General features: G+C 48.3%; 1 protein-coding gene across 2 annotated transcripts; it reads right to left on the bottom strand.

Annotated features, from left to right (window-relative positions):
* Window positions 1-1,254: 1,254 nt before the first annotated feature.
* On the bottom strand, window positions 1,255-25,887 carry WDR91 (WD repeat domain 91). 2 transcript variants are annotated; one of them, XM_045564361.1, is made up of 15 exons: window positions 25,719-25,887; window positions 24,172-24,351; window positions 23,401-23,608; window positions 21,669-21,751; window positions 20,584-20,714; window positions 19,247-19,442; window positions 14,347-14,505; window positions 13,953-14,146; window positions 13,060-13,210; window positions 11,767-11,861; window positions 11,445-11,613; window positions 7,907-8,015; window positions 7,047-7,159; window positions 5,601-5,798; window positions 1,255-3,408 (listed from the first exon to the last, which is right to left on the bottom strand). In XM_045564361.1, exons 1-15 carry the CDS (start codon window positions 25,839-25,841, stop codon window positions 3,244-3,246), a joined length of 2,274 nt encoding a protein of 757 aa, XP_045420317.1. In that variant the 5' UTR covers window positions 25,842-25,887; the 3' UTR covers window positions 1,255-3,243. The 2 variants fall into 2 exon arrangements, with proteins under 2 accessions (XP_045420317.1, XP_045420318.1); XM_045564362.1 differs by having other exon boundaries at window positions 19,247-19,409.
* Between the last annotated feature and the right edge of the window lie 1,829 nt (window positions 25,888-27,716).

Here is a 27,716-nt window from a genome sequence, read left to right as displayed (position 1 = left end):
TAAGGACATAGATACATCAGCGATCAAAGCAGGTTGGACCAGGTCGCCTCCAGCCTCTTCAGGAGGGCAGCCCCCTGGGGCAGGACGCGCTTCTCCTCTGCCACCGTGAAGGTGTTCCAGTCACTGACCTCTGGGGTCCTCCCTCTCACAAGCTATGAGCCAGGGCAAGCCCAAGTCTAACTGCAGCTGTGGCTGAGAAGCGTCATTTTGTTTTGGGAATAAAGGAAGAGAAAATACTTGCTATTAGAACTGACAGATTCTTTGCTCAGCCAAACTTTGGTTTCTGAATCTTCTACTAGGCCCATCTGTGCACTTCCTCCACTCCCCCATCCTAGACGATATCTGATCACCCTGGGTACCTTATCAGGTTCCTGATCCTCCACCACCAGGTGATGTCTGACCACCCTGGCCTGTCTCAGCAAGAATCCCCTCATCCTCTGAGCAATTTTCTATCCACTGGCCCCCACCCTGCTCCTTGGCTATAGATTCCTACTAGCCCATGCTGTATTTGAAGTTGGGCCCAATCTCTCCCCCACGGCAAGACCTTGTTGCAGTGTTCCCTATGCCTATTGAGATAATCCTGAATAAAGTCTTCCTTACTGTGCTTTAATGAGTATGATTATTTTTTTCTTTAACAGTACCACCCCCTGTGCATCTCTCTTTAAAACCTCTTTTCATAGCCAGCTGGAAAATGAGGCCTGAAGAGCAAGCCTGTTTACCTTAAAAGTTTTGTTTGAAGGGAGAGAAATACATCCTCCCTCCCCCAGGAGGGGTAAGGGGTCAGAGCTATGTGGTTTGCATGGATTGGAGTCAACACCTGAAGCATTTGAGGGGTTTTTTGGTCTTTAAACTGACAGAGAAAATTGTATTTATCATGTGAGGTAATGCATATGTCAATCAGCTAGATTTAGTCCTCCCACAATGTATATATCCTTAAAAAAGACACCATGTTGAACTCAGGAAGCATTTGAATGCCATGCTAAAGGGCTGGATTTTGGCCTGAGTCCCTGGAGCAGAAGCAGCCAAGTGCAGGCAGGTACCTGAGAAGACAGGAAATGCAGAAGTGCACTGCGAGGCTCTCGGTGCAGGCTCAGCCAGAGCAGAGGGTCAACACCTGGCCGGGTGCAGCTCAGAGGACTGAGGCTTGGACTGGCTTGATGGACTGGCTTCTATGCCACCTTCACCCAAGGTAACAGAGGAGTCTTGCTTGGGTTCTTGGGTAGATACTGAGCAGGTATTTGAAGGAGAGATAAGTTCAAGTTCCGACATGCTTTATTTGAGGATGAGAGCTCATCCTGGACTGGGTAAGACGTGGGACAGGTAAGGACAATAGAGCTTCAAGTGTTCTTTGTGTCTCTGCAATCCTTAAAGCCATTTCAGCAAGCTGCGGAGACCGTAGTGAGAGGAAGGAATGGATAATAAGACAGAGAAACTTCAAGATGAAGAGAGGAAAAGTTAAACAAATTCCCAAATGAAAGCCATGACCACTTCTTAAACGTCCTACAGAATCACTGGGTGAGATAAATAAGGTTGCTGTTTCGATGCAGATGGGGAGAGTGATATAATAATACATGGAAAAGTCTTGGTTTCTTCATCTGAAGGAAGGATTACCAAAGTGGAAATGAGTAACTATTTTACTACTGTCTCTTGTGTTTTCTCATAATCAAGCCACATAAACTCCTCCCTACTTTTCCCTCAAAACGCAGCAGAATGGAGCCAAGGCTTATAGCAATTTCTCTGTGCCTTTCCCGAAGTGAGTAACTAGGAGTATTCCCCATACCAGGCCTGCACCCCCAGAATTGGGCTGGGAGGCTCTAAATTGAATCATGGCTGCTGCCTTCCCCAGCTCAGGGACAAGCTTGACCCTACCCAGTGTCGGAGCCCAAGGCCCAGGCCTACCATCCTGTCATGATTCCTTCCAGGTGAGTTCCTCCTCCCCTTGTGGGAACATCTGCCTCTCCGAGGTCCCACCCCAGCCAGGGAGTAGAGGGCAGGCCTCAGACAGGGGCGTGGACACAGCTGGTCAGGCCTGAACCCCACGTGCCCACCAACAACCTGGCCTCCTCACTCTGACCCCCTTCCCCATCCACCAGCAGGGGGCGCAGGCGGCTGGCACCTTCCACCTTGGACGTTAAGCTGGAGGAATGAGAGGAGCCACCAAATGAAAGAGGACCTTGGGCACCCCTAATCCAAAAACCCGAAATCTAAAATGCTCCAAAATTCTAAACTTTTTGAGTGCCTACGTGACACCACAAGTGGAAAATTCCACACCTGACGTCATGTGATGAGTTGCAGTCAAAACTTGGTTCTGTGTGCAAAATTATTTAGAATGCTGTATAAAATTGCCTTCTGGCTATGTGTATAATGTCTATGTGAGATATAAATGAATTTCATGTTAAAACTTGGGTCCCCCCAAGATATCTCATTATGTATTTACAAATATTCCAAAATAAAAAAAAATCCAAAATCTGAAACACCTCCTGGTCCCAGGCATACCGGAGAATGGATTCTCAGCCTGCGTGGGAAACAGCAGCCGCCCGGACAGGAGGGCGGCCAGCAGCGGAGGCCTCAGCCCCTGCCCTCATCCTGAGACGCTTCTGTAACAAAAGCCACCAATTTTCAGGAAAGAGAAAAAACACTCTCTGGCCTCGACTCGAGCCCAGAGAAATAGGAACCTCAAAATGTCAGTTACCCAGCAGAAGTGACAAGAGCCGTGGGCCACATCCTACCCCTGTGGCAAAGCAACAGGCGCAGCTGCGGAAGTACAGCCTCGGGCCAGAGGGGCGCGAGGACTGGGGTGCGCAGACCAAGGGCAGGGAGCCCCCAGCTGACGACTGTCGGGGCAGAGTGACATACACATCCTAGAAAGACCCCAAGGGACCACAAGTACATTCTCTTTTTTTAAAAAAAGAAGAAAAATGAGCAAATATATACAAAATACTGTCAATTTCTCCTGGGCCAACACAGCAGCTGTCACAGTGTTTCTCCTTCTTCCGGGGCTTTCCTCTGAAGTGTGCGTCTGGCATAGTCCGACCCTGGTCTCTGGGAAGCACAAGCCACCTGCTCCATTGACTCCCACGCAGGCACCGCAGCTGGGCAGTGCCTGAGCTCCTCAGACAGGCTCTCCCTGAAGACCTACCGCGCCGGCAGGGGCTGCCCGTGGAGTGCCCTGTTTCCCACCTTGCATCTTGCCTGCACCCCAGGATAATACTGCTTCTGTGGGTGTCCCTCAGGGCAGCTCCATCAGACTTTATGGGCCAGGAGGGTGGTGAGCTTGACCTTGCCGTCCATGGAGGCGGTGAGGCAGGTCCCGCAGTCCATGGCGGTACTCCAGTCCACGGTGACCACAGGCGCCCGGTGGCCACCGAGGCTCAAGCAGCTTTCCAGAACCTTCTCATCACCACCCAGCTGCAAGAGGACAGGAGAAAGGAGGAGGTGTCAGCAGACACGTCTCACAAACACATCCACCAAATCCACTTCTGGTGGCCAAACCGTCTCCAGCCTAGAGGCTGCCACCCCAACTTCCTCGGGGCCAGGCACGGATGCCCACCTTTCCAGAAAGTCAGTTTCAGTTCTTGAATCAGGAAATGCCTTCACTTTCCCAACTACAATTAGTCCATCTGAAGTGGAAAACAAGTACCTAAGAAGCTCCTTAAAAGATGGGATTTTTCTCTGCCGCCTTGAACTTGCTGTGGGCTCGTGCCTGCTGCACCCCCCTCAGCTGTTCTCCTACAGCATCTCTCCCACCACCCGGCATCTGCTTACTTGTCTACGGTTCGCTTCCCATGCTGGGGACCGCAAGCTGCTCCAGAGCATGGGCTCGGCCAACCCGCCACACCCAGGGCAGCGCATAATATGTTCTCCCTACCCCACCGGCTACCCACAGTCAGACAGATGCTAACGGGGAAGGGGAAGGAGGAGCAAACTGAATTACTACCAACGCCACTACATGTAACAACATCCGTGAGCAAGAGGCATGAGAAAACACTTACAAAAATCATAATTTGTTCACAGATTGTCAAAATGGAATCTGAAGCCCTGTATATTCCTTAGGTAATTAGATCCCATTATTGACATTTTAAAAATCATACAGAGGAAAATCTTCCAATCCACTAATTGGTTTTAGAGCAAGTGTGACTGCAAATCATATAAATTGATCAGGGCAAATGCCAAGAACTGCATGATTAAAAATAAAATACATATGCGTACACACACATTAATATATCCACACAGAGAGCAAGCTACTGAATAGCCCACCTGAAACTCAGCTAAAACAATAAAATCAGGCTTGTAAACTGAACACTTTTTATAGTATCTCCACTGGGAGATAAGCAGCTATGAGAAAGGATGGAGCTAATTTTTAAGGAAAGGGCAAGAGCCACTAGAATCATCACCCTCCATAGAAAAGGGGGGGCCTCAGTGCCGGTGAGCCCAGACCTCACTGCATATGCCTCAGGTCACAGTCTAGAAGGTTCCTCATTTCCCACCTCAGCACCCGCTTCCCCCACACCATGAGCTCTCACTGGCCTCTGCCCAGGTGGGGCCCCAAGGCCTGCCTTCCTCCTATCTACCCAACTCCTCCCCCTCCTGGTTCCGTGGCCTCCCTGGGGTCTTCCCTGAGGACTCAATCCCCACTAAGAGCTTCCTCCTCTCAGAACTGCTCCACGCTGTGCTGTTCCCCACTGTCGGCCCTGTGCTTCTCTCTAACTCAAGCGTGCCCCAAGAGAGCAGAGATCATAGCTTATATCTCCTTGGTACCGTCCACGGTGCCTAGTCCAATTTCTGTCCAAAACTCATGCTGTTGACTGACCCATGAGCTGTGGCAACGAGAGATGCTGAGAACATTCCACCCTGTATGACTCTCTCTACCCACACCAAACACCACCATCAGGCAAATAATTACAAACACTGAGGCTGAGAATGAATTCACTTGGTACAGACACAGGAGCTTAGGCTACAACACAAATCCTCATCTAGTCTATTTGATGATGCTAGTAAAATAGAAGACACATAATTTCATATAATTATATTAAAAAAGGACATGGAACGAAAACTCTAACTTGAGAATTTAAACAAATGTGTAAACTAAGGGACAAAAACAATGTGGACACTCACATTATGGTTTGACAAATCAAATGCTCAAATTCTGTCTCAAACATGGACTGGAAGGTACTTGACCCACGGGATATCCAATAAAATAACAATCCATACCAGATTAGAGTAACTCAAAATCCAGCTGGCTTGGACCTCTTTGGGGGCATGTTTCCCCCACCCCAACACTTCCCAACTCTTCTTATTCCTTAACATTTTCTGATAGGTGTTATTCCCAATGAACAGAGGCAGGAAAAGGGCAGAATCTTGTCCCAGATGAGCAGAGGGGACGGGCGCCTTGTGCTCCACCCCAATCCGGCCTTCTCCACCTGAGCTGAGAAGCAGCCCCGGCCCAGCTCACAGCAGGGAGCCTCTCCATGCTGGCCACCCTGCGTCAAAGGCATCTCCACTGCCCAGCAGCACGGGGACAGAGGGTCACACTCAGCCTGGCCATGACCCAGACCTCCCGGGAGGAAGCCTCTGCCCACCACAACACCCCACCCAGTTACCTTGTAGATGACGCCCCCGGTGGCAGAACACGTCAGCATGTAATTGCCCTCTGAGTCAAAAGCGAAGAGTCGGCCCCTGGGGACTTGAACCTGCTTGTAGCCACTGTATCCAGACAGCACAAAGGGGCCCGTGGCATCGGAGGGGAGGCCATACTCAGACACCTTCAGGCCGCTCTTGTGGATGTTCCACTGGATGAACTGCAGTCACAAAGCATAACCAGAGTGCTCTCTTAGCAGAGCCCGGCCAGCGGCAGCCCAGGGCCCAGGCCTGGAGGGGAGAGCGAGGACCGACCCCAGAGCAGAGGCTGGCAAGGGGGACCTGCCTCCCCGGGCCACAGTTCTGGCACCTTTGAAAGGCCTTTCAACTGCCAGAGGCAGAAAAGGGGCTCGGAGCTCGGGGTCCCCAGGCCACCCCCAAGTCCCATCTCTTGCCAAAAAAAATCTAAGCACTTTTTAAGGAAGAAAATCTAGAAAAACAGTCAGCAGCCTCACATCAAAGTCCGACAGGAGACAAAAAGGGACAGCAACTGGCTTTGCATGGATTTCTGGTCTCTCAAGCAGGGGGAATGCTTCAGGTGCATTCATCATCACAGTTGGAAACCAACTAGATTTTTCTATCTTAGGAATAAGGTAGAGAGGACAGATTCCAAATACATTTCCAGTTTCTCAGCAGTCCAATCAGTTGAACACTGAGTGAGGCAGTGGTAAACTCGGCTTCATCCACCGCAGTGTGCATAACCCGTGAGCCGACCACCTCTTCACTGGGAGTCCTGCCCACACAAACAGGAAGTGAAGCTTTAATAATCCCTTCCCACACTTCTCAAATAAAGAATTTATTTTATAGTTCCTGTTTTCAATGGATAAGAAGGTAGACAGTATCAAATCCAAAAGCACAGGAGAGCATGTGTGGAAAAGCCGGTCTCTCTCCCACCCCACCCGCTGCCTGGCTGCCTTCCCAGGGCAGGCACTGCTCCCACCCCCACTGCACCTCCACAGACGCAATCTACCAGGGGGCATTTGCTTTTACTTTCATCTTTTCTTCCGGCTTCCTTCTTGCATCTTTGGACTCTGCTCAGGCCTGTAAGCCTCTGGGGAGCTGTCCCGAGCCCCTCAGCAAACTATGCATCCATGAGAGGTCCCAAGTTCACCAAAGCGTATCTTGGCCCCAAATTGGACCCCATCCATGGTGAGATGAATTACTTTTGCTACAACAAGGAAAAAGGTCGTGGCACTCCCTTTCATAAGGATGGCCGACTCGCACTGAACTCATTTAGACCACACAATGGATCCTATGAGATGCATTGCTATTTTATCCCTATTTTACAGATGACAAACTGAGGCAGAAAGAGGCGGAAAGTCACAGGGCTGGTAAACGGCATGGGCGGGGCCTAAACCCGGCCCATTGTGTGATCCCAGCTCGCTCTCATCTGAATCTGTGGTGCCTACCTTCCCATCCTCGCCGATGCTGTACACAGCGTTCTCGTCGTAGCTGAACTCCACGGAGTAGACCTCCCCGCAGTGGGCCCTCCAGCTCATCGCACACTCGTGCTGCTGCATGTCTGAGGCAACGAGACACTGCCACTCAGATTCTGGCCCGGGCACTGAGGAAGGCATCTGCCCGTGGCAGGAGGCCCCTGGCCCTCTGCTCGGGGGTGACAGCTGTTCTGGAGGCCAAGGGCCTGCTGGACCCAACGGGTGTCACAGAGCTGTCCCTGCCCAGAGGTCAGGCTGCCTCTAAGCTTCGGAAGCAGCTTCCTTCGCTGGATCAAAGCAAGGTTCGGGTGTCCCCCGGGGGAGCTAGAGCTCTTCTGGGAAACCCTAAGTCTAGGGGGACACTCGAGCACCTGCCCTCTGTAACTTCCCCTGGGGTACCCTGGGGATCCCTTGAAGGTACAGTCCAGACCTGGGGGCGTGTCCTGGGGACAGGGCCTGGCCTAGGGATTTGTAAACAGCACGCCAGATGGCTCGGATGCCTCTGGTTAAGGAGCGCCGTTCTGATGCTTTTGTGAGAACGAGCTGCCAGCAGCAGGCAGAGAGGACGGCATCACTCTCCTGTGTCCTCCCGGATCCCACATGGGTGTCGAGGACTCCGATGGAATAGCTCCAGACCCCCTCCCACAGCTCCCGACACTAACCACATGCGAGTTGATTACCGTGGGTGTTTTGAAAACTCTGACCAAAGTTAAGCACTAGTACGTACATCTGAAATCAGGGTTTTGCAATAGCCTCTAGTTGCAAAAAATCCAACTCTCGTCCCTGGGACATCAGAGGAGGGGACAAGGATTGCCATGAGCACACTTGCATACCAAACAAGCGGATGACACCGTCGGCTGCCCCTGTGACCAGCAGGTTCCCATTGTGATTAAAGGCTGTACAGTTGATAGCAATGGGTTCTGGATCCAGGGAGAACTGGAGCTATTAAAACAAAACAAAACCAAAACAAAAAAAACATTACCAGACCTTCACCGAGCCCAGGCACACTGCCTACTCCAGCGCAGACACATACATAGGCGTCCCAGGCTGGGGGGACCTGAGCCTTTGCCAAAGTGCTGTGTTTGTGACCTTCTGAGCTCTTTCCAGGGCAAGGTCTCTGCGCCCTAGAACATTCCGGTTTCCATGCAGATAATAATGCAGGGTTGCTCAGTTATAAAATGAGTAATCCACATTTTAGCATCCTACACTTCACCCAGAGTACACTCCATGATAATTCTTACTGAAAAGTCTTACTGACAGCAGGAAATAACACTGCATCAACTGCCTTTCGTGACAGTCACCCCTAGAAGACTGCCTGTGCCAGGGTCACGTGGCTGCTGTGTTCCCTTCCCATCAAGCCCTATAGCCCCCACAGAAACTCTTGGAAATACAGCAGCAAACAAAACAACCTCACAGAACTTAAGGTCTATTAATTAATCAGATAATTAATGAAGACTATCATTTCAAACAATATGGAACCCCAGGAACCCTAAATAACCCTCCTGAAAATAGAAACACAAGATAGAATGTTATTTAACACACACACACAGTGCTGAGCTAGCAAATAAAGTGCTCATCTGAGGCCAAAAGTGAGGGATAGCAAGAGTCCGGGGGACTAGTGACCTCCACAGCTGGCTTTCACTATGGGCCAGTCATCGAATCCATATGACTCAACTTCCCACTCTGACAACCATGCAGAGCTTGGGGGCCTGGAGACAACAGCATAAGACCTGCCCAGGGTCAGGTGATGAGAAACTATCACATAAAGCCGGGACTCCAAAGAACCAAAGACCTGTACCCTTAGCGGGGGAGTGAACTAGGAATAACCCTACTTCACAGGAAGGGATAACAAACTCACCTCTCTGCAAATTTGTAACCACAGACTGGCCCTGACATGACCCAAATTCACAATCCCTCTGTTGGCTTAGAAACCTCAAGCAGAGAATTTATTTTAAAGTTGGCAGGAGTTGGCAGTGCCCACAGGCACCTGGCAAAAGTGAATGCAAATCTTCTCCAGAGAAACGTAGCTCCAACCCAAGCCTCAAAATATTCTCTAGGACAAAGGTCCAAGAAACATGAACCCACAATCAAAATCTGTAAGACAGGAAAATCAGGCAAATGGAGCACGCACCCACAGGAACATTAGAGAGCAGAGTCAGATACACAAAGACTTGAGATATTAGAATGACCAGACAGAACATACAATGAGAACATCCAATATAATCAACTAAATAAAAGAAGGAATTGAACATATGGATAAAAGCCAGGTGTGGTGGCTCACACCTGTAGTCTCAGCAACTCGGGAGGCTGAGGCAGGAGGATCGTTTGAGCCCAGGAGTTCGAGGCTGCAGTGAGCTATAATCACAGCACCACATTCCAGCCTGGGCATCAGAGTGAGACCCTATCTCTAAAAAAATGAAAATATAGATAAAAATGGGAGACTGTAAACATGATGAAGCAAGCAGGTTTGAAAAAATGAAGCTGAGCTTCTAAAAATGAGAATACAATAACTGAAATTAATATTCTAATAGATAAATTCAGTAGAAGATTAGATGCAGTGGTGGAAAGAATTAGCAAACTCATAAATCTGAAGAAACTATCAAGAATGCAGCAAAGTGAAACAAAAAAAGGACAAGAAGATTTCTAGCACGTATATAACTGGAGTTCCAGAAGGCAAGAGATATTCAGAGAACTGTTAATACCAGAAAAAACAATGACTCAGAATTTTCCAGAATTGAACAAAGACACAAATCCCCTGATTAAGAAAACCAAACAAATCCCAGGCAGGATTTTAAAAAAACTAAATTTTAAAACTTAAAAACAAGAAAATCCACACCTTGATAAGAAGATCCTAAAAGCTGCCAGAGAGAAAAGACCACTGACAAAGCAATGCCAACTATGCTGACAGCTAACTTAGTTTCAGCAAAGGTCACCAGAGGATACAACCAGGTCAGAGTTAGGAGAATCAGTGTTCAATCTAGAATACAACAGAACATTCTAGAAAAATACATATTCTATGGTTCCATTGACACGAAGTCAGAAAACATGCAAAACAAAAACTATGTTGTTTATGGATATATATTAATGTAGTAAATGTAGTAAACTCATTGTTAAAATGTAAGGCAATAGTAAGCCAAAATTCAAGACAAGTCCTCTCTGGAGTGGGAAGGAGACAGATTGCGGAGGGGCACGCAAGAGCTAAAAAGTACTGGTAATGTTCCATTTTTACTGTGACAGGTACAAGGGTGCCCGTTTAACTGCTTTTCCTCACATTATACCATAAACCCATGATTTCGATATTCTTTTGTATGTATTCCATATTTAATTAAAATTGTGAAAATCACAAGTAAACAAAATTACAAATTGTGATAAGAGCTTTTGAGGAAAATAGCAAGATGCCAGGAACTATGAGGGACTGAATTGAACCGGCGCAGAGGACAGTGGGCAGGGCCACAGAAGGGCCACCAGAGGCCAGTCCAGAGCGTGTTCCTGGAAATGCAGGTCGTGTTGGGACTGGAAATGCACTGACAGCATTTGCTCATGGATGGATTGTGTGAGCAGAGGGAGAAGGATGGGTCCTGGAAGATCCCCAGTTCCTGAGTGGGATGTGTTTGCCAAAGTGAGGAAAACTGCAAAAGGAGGGACAGATGTGGCAGGGGGTGGAGGCCAAGAATTCGGGTGTGGCCCTGACTAGCCTAAGGGACCTCCCCATGGGAACAGAGACCGTTTCTACAGGCAGATGCAGGCAGGCACAAGCTGAATGCCCGGAATGCAGCCCCATCTGATGCAGGGACCCTCGAGTGTGTCCGGCAGCATCAGTAAACAATGTGTTCTACAACAGCCACAACACTTTTGAGCGCTGAAACTAATAATTTTAATAACAAACATCTCTGCCTTCTAAACAGGTGAGTTTAACATTATTAAATCTCTGTGGGGCTTAGGGAGGCAGCTTCAAGCATCTATTATTATTCTGGGGGAACACGCCCTCAGCCCCAAGGACAGTGGCCAGGCTGTCTAGTCAGCTGTCACTTCTTACGAATACACACGTGTCCTCACCACTGCTGGCTGCTACTGTAATTCTCACACAATTCTAAGTTAACAGGGATTCAGGCGGCACCAGTCCTCTCCTAAAAAATAAACCACAAGGGCCCTTGGCTAGGTTCTGGGTGACTTCTGCGTTTCTGGCACAATTCTGAATGACTTGAGTTGCTAACAATATGCCCAACTGCAGTCTACTACTTTTCAACACTTAAACTTTTAAAAAAATCTGAGGAAACCAAAGCAAAAAGAGGGGAAGAGACTCATCAGAAACACAGGGGAGCGCAGACACTGTGTCCCGCCACAGGGAGACCCACAGGGCAGGGCCCGTACCTGCTGCTTCATGGTTTTCGTGTCCCACAGCAGCAGTTTGCCAGGAACCTGGTTCGTGCCCTTGCTGCCAATGTCGGGCGCTGAGGAGTCCACCTGGGAAGTGAGGCTCGGGGCTGCGGCCGAACAGACGAAAGAGGCCCCGCTGGGGCTGCACGCGAGGGACAGGATTCTGCAACACACGTGGGCCCAGGTCAGACCCTCCACCTGCCCCCAAAGGGAGGGCACATTCAGCTCTGAGGCTGAATCCTACTACAGGACATGGGGCACTAGGCCCCACAGAGCACACTTGGCAGCCTGCGGCCTTAGGGGGCCTCCAGCTCACCTGGGCATGTCGTCGTTGATGCTGATTTCACAGAGATTCTTCTTGGCTTCTGTGTCGTAAAGACGCACCGTCCCCACACCACTGCCCAGCAAGAGCTGGAACGACAGCAGGCAGGAAGGAAAAAGGACAGTGTAGAGTCAGGCCCGGTCAGGGGGTCCTAAGAGGGGGCCGGGTGGGCAGGCTACAGGGGTGAGGAGGCTCCTCCACTCATCCAGGCAGCTCAGGGGAAATCTAACTACAACAGACCTCACTTAAAAATTAAATAAAGACATCAGAGCTGACCTTGAACAGAAGCAAAACCACAAAAGGCATCTGTGGAATGGGAGAGATGCATCACTTTGGATACACCTGGAAATGTTCTGGTTGGTTACATGAGACCCTCCGATCATCCCCTCTCTCTTCAGTTTTAAACCCCAGCCATTCCAACCCTTCCTTCTCGCTCCTGCTCTGTCCACCGCCCCTCCCTCCGTACTGGCCCAGTTGGTCACAGAGCCTGGGGGGCTTCAGTTGCCTCTTCAGGGGACAGCTCTGGCTCTGGGCCTATAAAGGCCTCCAGAAAAGAAATAAAAGTGGCTATCTTTGCCTTCAGGGACTTGTGACTTATTTGGTGAAAAGCCTCAAAGATAGTAACAAATACCACCAGAAGAAAGCGCCAGAAACAGCTCAGGTCTGAGGGTATCCCCAAGAATGTTAGGGAGGCTGGGACCTCAGCATTCGCTTGGCAAATTGACACTGGTGCAGGGAAAGCCCTGAGATCCCAGCCCGTGAGGATAATTCCTTCAGCTAAAAAAAAAAAAAAAAGTCTGCCCCTTGGGCTACATGATATGATCCTCAAAAAATGGAGCAAAAGAAAAAACAATAAATCAATTTTACCTCCTTAACTACAAATCCTATTTCAAATATCTGAGTCCAGAGGGAAATTCACTATTCGTGGGGGCAATTAGACCTGTGGGAACCACAGAAGAGAACACCACCCCCTCAGCAGTGTAAGTTGCTTCCTGCGGGGCCTGGCCCGGAAGGGCTCTCGGTGGGCAGGGGGGAGCGGAGACCATGGCTGGAAACACAGACAGACGGGGGCAGCGGGCCGGTGGTCCCCGGGGCAGGACCACCACAGACAGCAGACCTGTGTTCTCCAGGTCCCCCTGTGGCTCGTTTCAATTCTTGTCAACCAGCAACCTTACTGCCACCCCAAAACAGGAGGCTGCTGGGCCGGTCCTGGATGTGTGGTCCCTGAATTCCGAGCAATTCTTCAACTTAGACAGCAAAGGGAGCCCACAGGCCAACGTTACTCACCAGTCTGTCCCGCTTGGTGGCCCATTCTAAAGACAGCAGTGGCGACTTGGAAATGGAGGATGCTTTGGTCTGCATGATGGGGTTGAAGGACCACACTTTGATGACCCCGTCTACGTCTAAGCTGGCGACTCTCCTCCCAGAGCAATCCACTCTGCGATGGAAGAAAAGGGAGCACCGTCAGCATCCCGGCTCAGTCCCCGTCCTCAGCTAGTGCCAAGAAGATCGCTCCTCCGACTTCCTTACTGTATTAAAAATAATCCCAGGAGGCCTACACTCAACAGATGGGCATGGACTATTTCTGGAAATATTCTTTCGTTCATTTGTCCAAGAAATGCTTCTTAAGTGCCTCTCCTGGTCGATGCCAGGTATAGAACCGTGGGCAAGATTCCTAGGGCGTTGCCCTCAGCCCGAGGGGAGATTTGTCACCTCCCCAGTCACACTCCAGAACAGCCCCAGGGCCTGGGCAGGGCTGTCAAAACAACAAACCCACCTGTCTTCTGAAAACTACACTCTGTGAGAGTTTGTTCTTAAAAGGTCATGATTTCACCATGTTTAAGTAAAAACTTATAAACGGTAAATATTTGCCCTAAAAGTACTAATATAAAGCAAATTAACATTGAGTTGAGTTTGGGTGGTTAAAATAAAGGGTAACTTGTTCCTAAAACTCAGAGAAACATGATTAGAAAGAGCAGGAGGCCAGCCAGTCCTGTGGCAGCTGGGAACAGGATCCCCGTGAGTATTCGGGGTGACCGAGGCCCTCTAGGGACCATCTCTTCACTGGCACTCCCATGCTCCCCCACCCTCTGCCAGTCACAGCTTCACATGCACTGCCCGAAAGTCCAGGCTACCCTGCACTTTCCCTGCTGGGCCGCTGGCCCCAGGCCCAGACCCACCTGCAGTGCATGATGGACGAGTGGTGCTCCCCATACTCCTCCTGCCCCAGCACAATGAAGGGCTGCTCGGGACGGACCCCTCCACCCTCGGGGCCTGCCGCGGAAGCCCGAGTCTGCGGCTCCACCGGCTCCATGTGGAGCTCTGGGCAGGGTTCTGCCTCTGGGCCACTGGCTTCCGGCTTCTTCTCTGCACACTGTCGTGAGCAAGTGGGACAAGTCAGCTGGGAACACACTGCGGGGTGTCTAGGTCGCAGCACGCCAGGGGATCTAGTGGTCACAGTTTTGCCTAATTCTGCACAGCAGCAGAACTCAAAGGAGAGGTAAGAAGGGCCCCTCCACAGCACTCCGCAGTAGCTGCATGGGCATCCCCAGGGGCATTTGGGACATGCCATACCTGGGAAGTGGTGGTAGAGAAAAGCTCCTTCCTCTCCTTGCCATGGTCCTGCAAGCGCCGCTGCCGGTGCTGCGACCAACTGGACTCCCCAGTGGCCAGCCCGCTGAGGAGGCTCTTCCCATCCTTGGCCCCGAACGTCAGGTCCTTTCCTTTGGTGGCCTAGAGGACAAGGAGCTGGCTGGGAAAAGTGTCTAGCATTCTGCCCAGGGCGTCACAGCGGGGCCAGGAGGAGAGCAAGAGCCAAGGCGTGAGCGGCTTCTCTACCCAACAGCTCCCAGGTAAGGTCCTCCCTTGCCGGGCAGAGCAGGTGGTTTAGAAAGCGCTGGCCCGGCGGGAGAGTGAGGTTGTAAGCTTCCTCCTTTCCGTCCTCTACCCATTAAGAGCAGGCCAGGTCACCTGTGGTCCTCACCCTGCAATATCTCTCACCTGGAGATATTCCTTGGTAGATGGCAGTTTTCTAAAATAGTGGGCCCCTGACAAGTGAGGATAACTCAAAAGCCTGGAATAGCTATTATGCAGGTTTGACAGATTTATCAACCTGCCCAAGATATCTTCAAACTGGATTTTTGAGAATAAAAGGAAAAAGAATGCATATAATATTGCAAACTAGATTCTGTGAAGGTTACATATGAGAGCAAAAGAAATAGCAGAGAGGAGGTCTCAGAGGAACTGAACCGATAAACTTGCTAATACTTAGTCTCAGGAGCCTACAGGTCCAATGGAGACAGAAAAGGCTGTAGTTCCCAAACTAGAGTGAATCCGAGTCACCTGGAAAGCCTGTAGTTGTGGTGACCTCTTTGCAGACCTTTATGTAAACCTAGATGAAATGAAAATTTTCTAAGGAAAATGCAGGATAAGGAGGCTTCGAATTCCTCTAGCTGACTCAACAGGCACTTGTAACACTAATGCTTCCCCGAGAGGAGCAGAAAATGCAATGCTGAGAGGTATAATACAAAGGCAACTCTTCCCCCAGAAGTCAAGACGGCAAGGACGGTGTCCAGCATAGATCAAGAACTGCTTTTATAACGATAGGGTTATGCATCCAACAGAGGGAGGGCCCTAAGCACGACCTATCAGATCCTGCTTAAAGCAGAGGAGAGCTTCTCCTTAAACTGTATCTATTAATAAGTCATTAAAGAAGGGTGACAACCACTAAAGATAATAATGTATTAAAAGCCATCCAAAAAACACTTTAATAAGTACATTAAGGTAAATTTGTGTGTAGCTACACATGTATATAACTTAAGTAATTATCTACTGTGACACACCTGTTAACTGAACATTTTATTTTATTTCTTTTAAGGGCAAACATAAAAATCTTAACTATTGGCTTCATATAACATTACATGCCAATGGTTTCAATTATATTCTATCATAATCTACCTGACTCCTACAGTTCAGGAGAGAGATTGTAACCTCTGTCTTATCATTTGACCATCTCATTCTCACTCTGCAGATGGATATAAATTGACACCCATTAATTTTCAGTGGCCCGAGTAGATCCAGAGGGATTGCAAAGTCTCACAGAGTTTGCCAGGTAGTCATCCAAATGGGAGAGGAAACAAGTTCCAGTAATTTGATCTTCCCCAAAGCAAAACAAAGCCACCTAGAAAACAGGCCCTCATAAAACAGAAATTATACACCGAAAGACGGGCTCTTCCTCCTCCTGCCAAGATCCAGAGGAACGACCCCCCGGGCAGTGGTTATCACCACTGATGTCTCCATAGCTAGGAATTAATTTGATACTAATAAGAGTACAAGTACAGATGTCTGTGGACACTTTGCTTTCTTCACATTACAGGCAATTAAAGGTTATCTCTGTAATAAGGCACTTCCCACGTGCAGTCCCATGGCTCACCCAGTGGGTGTGAAAGCAGCAGGATTACCTGGGGGGAGGGATGGAGTACACACTGCAGGCTGCGCGAGCCACTGCTGATGTGACCCCCCTGCCTATTGCAATTAGAGATCCCAGAAAAGCTTGGGAATTGTGGTTTTGCAGTTACTTCCTTTTTTTTTTTTTTTTAATTTTGCCTCCAGACTCCCACTGAAAGCATAGAGAGTGTATATTACCATCAATTTTGCAAGAATAACACTATGAACATCTCAGCAATAATGACAACAGGTACAGCAACCAATGACAAGCAGGCAAAATGCTGATGTGAGTGAAATTTACAATGCTCTAAATAAACAATATCTAAAATAGGAAAGTCCAATCATTTTAGATATTAATTTAATAATACAGTCTATGTTTTATTGTGTGCTTATTCTTTAATAGTGAAAAAAATGCATGTAGTAAATAAAGCATGTAGACTTTTCTCACTCCTACCCCATCATAGGTATGGTGGGGTATGAGTGAGAAAAGTCTACATGCTTTATGTGCACTGACAAAGCAATGTGGTTTACTTAAAAACCAGTGTCATTGTATACTGAGTTCAAAGCAGTATATTATCACAATCACAGGAAGTGCCTACCACCCACTACATTTGGTATGGTGAGAAAGCATCTAGAATTGTACACTCAAATTTGGGTATCACTTGTAATTAAGGGACTAAAACATTAAAATGTCTCCCTAGAGGAGGGGGCCCAGGATGTGAGGGGTCTAGAAATCATGCCATAGGGGCAAACAGGTGAGGGGGGCATGAAGAAAGAGTGCTTAGCATGGAAAAGATAGGAAAAGTTGTCTAATACAAGACAACTTATTCTACATAGCTCCAGAAAGCAAAGCTAGGATTGGTGAGTGAAAGTTACAAAGGAGTGTCTACCAGTAGTTTTCTAACAAGCATAGGTTCCCACTCTGACAAGCAGTGAGCTCTGCATCACAGGAGGCAATCAATCCAGACAACGTGCTCCTCTACTCAATAGGAGGTTGGGCCAGATGACCTTTAAGCTTCCCTCCAACTTTAGAATTGTGACTTTCTTGAACCTCAAATCTAGTTATTGTTAGAATTGAAACATAATCTATCATCAATAAAAAACAAAAGACTTGACCATTGAGTTTTCCAGATTGCAGGTATCTGTCATCTCTATTCAGGAACTGGAAACTTGGCTGTGTTAACATACCACTCGGTGACCCAACCTTTATTCAGTTATATCTTAGAGGCAAGGTAAGGAATGTTTTGCTGCAAGTTACCCATTCTTAACCTCATTTCTTTGCTGTACACCGCACAAAAATTTCCAGTCCTATTTCAGCCTCGCCATGTGACACATTGTTCCTGAACACATAAAGAGCACAGCCATAGGCCTAGCCGCAATGAAGCCATCTCTGTGTTTTCTTTCATTTTAGGTTAATGAAATTGAATTTCCTCATTTCAAGCTCATTTCAAGGGACTCAACACTCCATACATCGTCTGTTAAACTTATAAAACATTGCACAGTGAGAGAGATCCAGAAAGCAAACAGTACGGCTTATTCAGCCACATTCCACAGAACTGGAATTCTAATTTTAAGATTCGAACTTTCAGGAAAACATTCATAGGAGTACCCATGATTGATTTTTAACAGCTTCAACACTCATGGATGCTAACACTACAGTCATTTTGTGTTAATGGCACTTTAGGTCTCAGAACTGACTCAGGGACCCATATAGGCCAGGACCTACAGGAATACAACCTCTACTACTAAAATTGACTGAGTCCTGCTCATCTGCCAGGCACTGCACATACCAAGGGCTCTGCTCCTATCAGCTCAATTAATCCTCCCCTCAGGAGTAAATGTTATTATTATTATCCCAAGCAAATTGGGGCGAGTTTAAACAATCTGAGCACCAATGCTAAACAGGGAGCCAGAGCTAAAAGTAAAGTCTTAAGAAGAGCCCATGCTCTTTCTGATCAGTGTCCTACTCAGTGTTTCCAGCTCAACAATACTAAACCCCAGTGCAGTGTTCTCATGGCAGCCTGGAGCAGCCCCAAACTGCTGCATCACTTGCAACTGGTCTCAAGCCGAGGGTGGTAGGAGAGGAAGGCACAGACTACGACCACTTACTTTATCTGTAACTAATAAAAATACATTAAAAGCGAAAGTGTCTCTGTCCAAGCAATAAAGGATAACTCTCAGTCTATCCAGCTTTCACTCTGGCAGGCATTTCTGAAAGCAATAGATTCTGACAATCTTAGTGGGACACTTGGCTATTTTGGACATAAGCTGACATCAAAGAAATTCTCTTCCAATCTTCCATAAAAGTAAAAATAGTGAAAATCCTTTGCAGAATCAGCAAATACCAACTGGTAGGTGAAATACACAGATTCAGAGGTAACTCTTACTATAATTTTCTCCTTAGCCAGACACTACTTTAGATCATCAAAATTCCACAATTGCTTGAACTCACACTTGAGCCTCCAAAACACAGTCATAAGCCCTCGTGAGTTCATAAGACATTTATGAGAAAAGAGGGGGAATCTTCAAAGCCTACTTCCTGTCATCGGCTATCCACTGCTTCAACCGGAGGGTGTCGTGGACTTTTGAGAGTTGGCACAGGAGTGCAGGTGGTGGTCAGAGGAGAGCAGCCACTTGGGTCAGGAGACCTGGGTCTGAGGTCTGGCAATGCCTTTACCAGTGCACATGCGTCTGCCGACGGCCACAGTGCCTGCGGTTCCAGCCAGAGGTGAGGATGGGGAGGCAGGGGGCGTGCCATGTATTAGGTGGATTTTCCTCCTGGTTCTCTCAGTTCCTCTGCTATCGTCTTATCTATGTTCTCATCCTGCAGAGCTATCAGTTCATGAGGGGAAAGGCAGGGGCAGAGGAAGAAAGGGAATGAGATGTGAATTTAGGGTCTCATCAATATGCCCAATAAATCAGCCCTAAAGGGAGGGCAAACTATCTGTACTTGACAAGAAGGTCTGGGAGCACGGTTGGATGGCAGGGTCTCCTTGGCATGAGTTAGGAAGGTGGGACTTGCGCTTACCTGACCGCTGAAGGACTCTTTCTTGGCTGAGCTCTGAGCCTGAGGGGGCCCCTGGGCAGGCAGCCTTGAGGGGCTCTTCTTACTCTGAGGCAGCAGTGAGGACAGGAAGCCCACGCGAGGCGACTGGGAGAGGGAGGCGTTCCTCTGGCTGCACACCATGGCTCTGGGCAAGCACACACACCATGGGGTCACAGGGCTGGAGAGGAACGTGGCAAAACCAAGAACACAGACCTGTTGGGCTGTGGACAATGCTAATGACTGGGGCCTTAGTTGGGTTCAGGAGCCTGGGCTTTAAGATGGCATTACGCTTGGCACCATTTCTTGTACAAAGGGATCCAGCAGCTTATCTGACACAACACTGACATCTGCAACTCTTCTTTGAGGGCCACAGTAAAGCTCAGAGCTGTCTTGTCTGATAGCCACTGGCCACGTGAGCTACTGAGCACATGAAATGCGGTTAGTCCAAATCAAGATGTGCTGGAGGTATAAAATACATACTGGAATTCAAAGATTTAGCATGAAAAAAATATAAAATAGCTCATTAATATTGTGTTTATATTCATTACATATTGAAATATTTAGGATATACTAGGCTAAAAAATAAATCATTAAAATTAATCTCTTTTTATTTTTTTTAATGTAGCTATGAAGAATTTTTAAATTATATCTTGCGTTGACATTGTACTTCCATCAGACGGTGCTGGCTCAGAAACTGGAGCAACTTCATCAGGTGCAGAACTTGGCTGCATGTATGTGGACCCTGGCTGCCTGGGTTTGCATCCTGACTCAATTGCTAACTGTGTCACCCGTCTGTGCCTGTGTTTCTTCAATCACTATTATCATCACCTCTGGCTTCTGCTTTAACTAGCTGTTTCTGAAGGTCACTCAAATACCTGTCTCTCAATCTGCCTACCTCCTTAAACCCTTAGACAGGTGTACGCTTCTACTGAGGAATGCAGACAACCTGTGGTTGCCAATCTTTCCCTATATGAGGCACTTCTTCCAATGCACAAAAGCTCCCTGAGACTTTACCATAGCGGTTGTGTTTTTATTTATCCAAGCTACACACATCTGGGTGTGCAGGCCTCTGGCAGAGCTGTGCAGTTCCCCCGGCTCTGGGCAGAGCCAGCGGCTCAGAAGTTGGGAACAACTCCTGAAGGACCTACGAGACCATGAGGACCTTACTCATAGAGCTCTGCAGCAAGAGCAGTGTGCCAAGGAGGCTCCATGGCAATTCTCCCTCCGTAAGCACAGGGAACCTCAAGGCTGAGAGGACAGAGGACAAAAGGAGGAGTGAGCTGACTGCCCTCCCACCCACACCCCTCCTGCACACTCACAGTTCCGAGTCCCCCAGGCGGTCCATATTGGAGACATAAGGAGGCAATTTGTGTTGGACCAAAGCCTCTTCCTCTTCTGGCTGCTGCTCCTCTTTCCTCAGTCGGTGGATTTCGGCTTGCAATGCAAAAAGCTACGGAGGGGTGGGGCTGAGTTAGCCGATGATCTCAGCTAACCTTCCCCGGGATGAGGAAGATCTAGACACAGCACATGCAAACCCAGCCTCACTGGCTGGAGGGGCCACTCGCCCCCAGCCTCAAGGTGCTCATCTCATTCTCTGCTCACTGTGGATTGGGAAAATGCAAAAGTGATTGCTAGTACTGGACTATGGTGAGGTGAGAAAACCAAGAACCATTAGAAATCCAAAACCCACTCTTTTTTTGTTATCTGACTTGCTTCTTCCTGAATTCACTGAGAAAAATAGCTCCACCCAATCCTGCTTTGCTCTTTGGAATCTACAAAATCAGGCTTTGGAACTCTCATGGAAAAAATTTTTAAATGAATTATAGCAGTTTTAACATTTTGCCTGAAGAAAATTACACATATACACACATACCCCCAAAACCCAAGAATCTTAAGCCCCCAAACAGAAACGGCTTATAGTATTCCTTTTCCTGACGAAAGCAAGAGATCATCATTTCAGGACAGACAAAAGCTCCTCAGGCAAAATGTAAAAGGAAACATGGGTCCTCGGGCTCTATCGTTTTATAGAACTAGAGAAACATAGCTGACAGGAGCAATTAAATTATATCTGCATTCTAAACAATATATACACGGCTATACGTGGAAAAAGATGGGGAAGACAAAATGCACATATGAAAACACGTTAGTTGTAAGGTGACATGGGTACATATGGTCTTTTTCTCCTTAAAATTCATTACTGTTACTATATTGTTTACGCTATACACATGATTTAAAATACGAATCTCATCTCTGGTTTTCAAAGACCATTAGTCTTCTGGTGACTCACATTCATCTGAGAAGAGTTCAGCTTTCCTATATTTAACCAGCCCTCTATTGCCACTACCTAATTTCACACACAAAAAGCAGAAGCAGTTCCCAAGAAGCAAGCCTGCTCAGAACAAACCTTCTGACGCAGAACTTCATTTTCTTCTTGAACCTGGTTGGTCCTCTGACACTCTGCATCGAAGTTCAAGATCACAGGGACTGGTGCACAAAGTTAAAGAATAAACTTGCCTGTGAAATGTTTAAAAGTCCTTCCCAATCTCTTGACACAGCAGCAAAACACTTGAACATGAGACACAGAGAGGAGAGTACAGGATCAGTGCCGTGGGCTCTTCACAGCTTTATGAAACAGTCTCTCCCTTGTCTCTGGGCCTAGTCTGACTTCGTTCAGACAGACTCACAGACACATGACAATCAGCCTGGACAGCCCACAGAGAAGGCATAAACCTAAACCTGAGCATTTACTCCGAAAAACCAGTAGTAAAGAGATAGTATCCAGTCTACCTCATAGCCAGTGTAAGCTTTAGCAAGGTTGTACAGACATTTAGCTAAAGCGAACCCTGGGGGCCAGTGGCTCCACATACGGCCAGCGAGGCAGGATGATCGGCCACTTGGCTTCCCCTCCTCAGATTGAGCCTCTCCCTGGCAAAGGTTTAGACTGAGAAGAGAAAGCTTTCTGCTGATTACACGGCCACACGCCACCCTGAGAACACCCACATTCTAGCTTAGGGTATCAGTCTTTCCCCACTGCCTCAGAGAGCTTCAGTCAGGAGGGAGCAGAGTGGATGAGGCCTCAGTACTGGGGAAGAAGACTGGAGCTCAAACGTGTGTGACCTAGTTTGAGGGGCCCTGAAAAGATCTTGAGCAACAGCTTCAATCTCCCTGGAGAGCCCACAAGGTCATGCCATAACCACGCTGCTAGTTTCTTTGGAAAGCCCTCAGGATGAAAGAGGCAGCAAGGGGAAGAAAAAAGGCAGCTCTGGCAAGGGCAGGATTCACACTCACCCATGACACAGAAAGAAAGGGTAGAGGCAGGAAAGGCACCCTTCCCCCCTCCACCAGAAAATGTTCCTCCCAGAGGCCAAAATGACCACCAATGAGTGAGCCTCTCCAACACCCAAATTTATCAGTGTCTCATCAGGAAGCCCCATCCAAACCAGACTGCCCCTCCCCTAGATTTCCAGACCAGAGAGCATGAGCAATGGAGCATGCCCCAGGCCCAGGTACCTCAGGCTTTCCAAGACAAAATGCACCTACATTCTCGTTCTCATTCTCTCTCTCTCTCTCTCTCTCTCTCTCTCTCTCTCTCTCTCAAATACCCACACATGTATTCTTAAAGCTACTCTGTTTTCCAGCAAGTTGAGGAACACTGACACCACTATCAGAGACAGTAACCCAATCACTAACACAGAGTTCCAACCCACACGGTCATGCCATAACCAAGAAGCGTTCTCATCTGCTACCTAATCCCAGCAAAGGCAACTGATATCCCCGGGGACATACGTCAGGCACAGAGAGGGTGCTCTCAAGGCTGGCCACTTCCTCTGAGAAGCAGCTGCTTCCCAAACCCGGTGTCTGCTGACAGAGCCCAGTACTAGCACCGGCTGCTGCCACCATCCCCGCCCATGCATGTCAGCTATTACTTCAGCAGCACAGTGTCAGAACTAAGATTTATGATTCCCTGGCCTACTGACAAAAACAACCACAATTTTTTCAGCCCCCTCATGTGACCCATGACAATGATCCTTGGGCATTTTCTAGAAGAAATGGCTGCATCAAGAGCAGCAGGCTACTGGTCATGAGGCCTGGATGCCTCAGGCTGGGCCCACAGCCCCAGGCAGCTGAAAGGATATGCATGCACTGAAACAGGACACTCAGGAAGTTGTGCAGGGACACAATGAAGGTGTCGGCCCACTGTCGAGAAAAGTAGGTAGCAAAGGTGGGGTTGGTGTCTGGGGACGGCAGGAAGGGCAGGACAAACCAATCCTTCCACTCCGCCTGGTTCTGGAGCTCCATAGCCTGCTTTGCAAAGAACTCCTGAGCCTTGTCGGTTCTGTTTGTCTGCCAAGACACAAAGGAGGTAGCGAGGAGGGGGGAAGGACAGAAGTCCAGAGTTAAGATTCTTCATTACTGCACAGCAGACAGCCTTTGGACATCAGCCTGCCAGGTAAGTGGGAAAACAGGATCTACAAACTACATGGTATAAAGGAAATCATCACTCTTTTCTCAAGGATCTTATAATTTCAAAGCTGGTTTAAACTGAAGTTCTAATGATACATGCCATCCTGAAAATGAGTCCACAGTTGATGTCCAAATAACCTCTAAGTGACTTATTCTCCAGGTCAGCTATAACTTTTACTCAAATTTTAAGCCGGCTACTTATATTCTTTAATACACCACCCAGGCTTATGTGCCTAAAACAAGAGGGGAACTAGGCATGGGGAAGACAGTCAGATGATCTACAGATGATAAGGGGAAAAAAAGTCAAAAACCATTTGCACTGTGACTGTTCCACCCTTTCCTATAGCAGCATACAGAGTCCTCTCCAGGGGTTTGAAGAATATCTATTTCTGGATCAGAGCTCTCTCCACCCAGGGAAGCCGAACCCCTGAGTCAAAAAGCACCTGGATTGTGTAGACGAGATAAAAGCGGAACAGGCTGGTCTTCAGCTTGTTGATGGTGGGTCTATATATATCCTCCAAGCGGCTAAATAGCCGACGCTCCAGGTAGCTCCAATAATCGCGAAGAGCAGCCAAATCATACACCTGCATTAACTGCTGCAGCTGGTCCACAATCTTGTCCACCTGGTGAGGGAAAGATGGGATAGAGAAGGTGGTAAAGGACAGAAGTGAATATTCCCCTCCACAGAATACAGCATTTCCCTCTTGTTGTGGCTTCTGTTTAAAAAAAAAAAATTAAGTTAGCAATCTATAAAATTTTCAAAACATATTTATGCAACAACTTTTAAGTTATTTTCTCATGTTAGATATGTGGTGTGACCCTCTAGCAAGCATGGAAATTTCAGGTGTAAAAGGGCTCCGGCCCAGGAAGCAAGAGATCTGGAACCAGGTCTTGGATCTGCCCCTAACTTGACCAACTTGGTAATGTCACTTCAAATGTGGTCTCAGTTGCCTCACATTTAATCAAAAAACGGATGGGGGGAGAGAGAGTGTATGAGGCAATCTCCACGGTCCTCCTCCCAGCTGTACAATTCCAGGATTCCAAGGATCATGAGGAGGGGCACTGACTCCTTCAAGTCATCAAATTCCACCAAAGCCCTGGTAGCTGCTCTAGTGTCCGCCAAAGTCACCTCCTTGTGAGGAGCAATTACACGGGAGTGTACAATCTGGAAAAGGTTTTGGATGACAATACCAACCCAACTCCCTATTTTATAGATCAGGCTACTGCAGCTGGAGAGGTGAAATGATTTGCTTTTGCCACTAACTTTGGCAAGACAAGAAACCAGATCTCCTCACTCCTCTCCAGCAGTGCTCTTGTTCTAGCTCACTGCCTCTCTCAATTCACTGGCAACAGAAGCTGAAGTCAGCACATACAAACATACAAATCACACACATATAAATTCCAAGAAACTCTCAATAGAAAATCCTATCAGAGCAGGGGGAGTTTGTGTTTTAAAAATGTTCAATGAGGTCTTCCTCAACTGGAGAAGCAAAATCGCCAATGAGTCCCTGACAAGGACACTTTATACAACCACCACAAGTACTTGAACCCAGCTAACGTTTTGGACTGCAGACTCCTTTGCTCCCACTATCACTGGAGGCTAATCCTTAAATATTTCTGTTGCCAAAACTCAGTCATCTACCTAATCTTGCTCCTAAAACCTCACTGCTGCCCTGGCCAAAGATTGGCCAGCACCTGCTGGGAGGCTGCGGTGGAGAACAGACCCCTGGACCAGGAGAGGGCATCTGAGCTCCAGCCTCAGCGATGCTCATGACTCTCTGGGCAACTTCAGGCAAGTCACGTTCGTCCGAGGGCCTCAGTTCCTCAGGTGTCACAGGAGGGCCGAACGCGCTGATGTCTCCGGTCCCCCCCCACCGCCCCCCGGCGCGAGTGACAGCGCCGCTCCCGCCCCGGAGGGCAGTGCTGGGAGGAAGCCCGCTCCCGGGCCCCCTCGGGCCGCCCGCCCGCGCTGCGCCCGGCGGCCCCTCACCCTGAACCCCTTCTCCTTGTCCGCCTTGATCTCGGCGTCCAGCTGCCGCAGCGTGTGCGTGAAGCCGCGGAAAAGCAGGTACTCGCGGACCAGCTCGTCAGTGCGCTCCACAGCCTCCGCCATCGCTGCGCCAGCGCCTTGAAGGGCCGCGCGGCGAGGGACGGAGGGGAGGGGCATGAGCGGGGCGGGGCCGGGCGCGGGCGCCGATTACGTCGTGCCGCGGCCGGCCTATCAGCCCGCACGCACCGCGCGCCCTGGCTGCGGCCCCGCCCCCCTGCCGGCTCCCTGCCCTAAGCCCCGCCCCCAGTCCCAGCCCCGCCCGCCGCTCTCGTCATTGTCGCGGTTCCCGGGCGGGCGGCTGGTGAGGCTCAGCTCTCTTGAGTTTCCTAGCAGCGCTGGCGTTGGCTTTGTCATCTGAGTTAATGAAAGTGGCGGCTGCCGCCCAAGTCAAACAAGACTGGACCTTGAGAACATGCCAGATAGTCAGGAGGAGGGCAAGGGGTGAGGTGCCCAGCGTATTGACATGACATCGCAGAATCCTCTGTCCCTTGCCCTCCTTTTGCAAATGGGGGAGACTGCAGCCCTAAGAGGCAAAGTGACGTGAGTGAAGTCACACTACCAGGTGTGCCATCAGAGAGCGCAACTCCCCCAAAAGCCCTGGATTAATTAATGAGACTAATAAGACTACACAGCAAGATAACCACTGCCAAGAGGAAAAAGGCAAATTTCCTAAGAGTATGAGTACTGTCGTCCCCAGTTTCTTGGGGGGGGGGGCGAAAGGTGTGTGTGTGTGTGTGTGTGTGTGTGTACATTTTTAAAATTCAAGAAGAGTAAACCCCAGCTTTACAGTGGGCCCTCCATACCTTCGGATTCCGCATCCGCGGATGCAACCAAGAGGACTGAAAATTGCAACAACAAAAAAAAATTTAAAAATACAAATTAAAAAATACAGCATAACAACTATTTACATAGTGTTTACATTGTGTTAGGTGTTATAAGCAATCTAGAGATGGTTTAAACGATACAGGAGGATGTACTTAGTTTATAATGCAAATACTAGCCATTTTATAGCAAGGACTTGAACATTCATGGATTTTGGTATCCTAGGAGGGAGCCTGGAACCAAACCCCTGCGGTTACCGACTGGAGTGTTTTTCTCTGAGAGGTGAGACTATGAGGGACTTTCACTTCCTATTATTTACTTTTTTTTTTTTTTTTTTTAGAGACAGAGTCTCACTCTGTCACCCAAGTCTGGAGTCGAACTCCTGGGCTCAAGCGATCCTCCTGCCTCAGCCTTCAGAGTAGCTGTGACTACAGGCTGGGCACCACCCAGCCTCATTAATTTTTTATTTTATTTTATTTTTTTAGAGACAGGGTCTCACTATGTTGCCCAGACTGGTCTCAAACTCCTGGCCTCAAGCAACCCTCCCCCAACCTCAGCCTTCCAAAGTGCTGGGATTACAGGTGTAAGCCACCACGTCTGGCCATATTTTTAACTTTTTTTATTGTTCAAACAATAAAACGTCAACGTTTTTACAAAGTTTACATATTTTTGTAAGCAGGAAAATAGCCAATATCTTTGAGTCTTACTTTCTTCATCTGTAAAATGGTGACGATAACGCATACCTTGCAGAGTAGCAATGAAGATTTAATAAGATAATGTATGTAAAATGCTTATCACAGTGAATGGCCTGTTCTTAAAATGCAATAAATGTTTGTTCCTTTCTCTTTCCCTCTAATGGTATGACTTTTTGTGTTTGTCAAAGTACAACTCAGAATCATTACTACCACTTTACTCAGACACTCCAATCCTGTGTGATCCTACTAGATGGAAATCCTCCATTCCTACTATCCAATCCTACTATATGGAAATTCACCTCCAAAGGAGCTCTGATCTACAGTAGAGAAACCCAAAAAGATAACAAACAGCAAGACAAGGTAGGCACTTGTAGGACCCTCTTTGCCTGCTTTACCTGTCTCCACATGTGTATCCCCCGGC

The sequence above is a fragment of the Lemur catta genome, chromosome 11, assembly GCF_020740605.2.
Source record: "Lemur catta isolate mLemCat1 chromosome 11, mLemCat1.pri, whole genome shotgun sequence".
Taxonomy (NCBI): domain Eukaryota; kingdom Metazoa; phylum Chordata; class Mammalia; order Primates; family Lemuridae; genus Lemur; species Lemur catta.
Note: the sequence above shows the minus strand (reverse complement) of the source record. Positions and strands in the feature narration are given on the sequence as shown.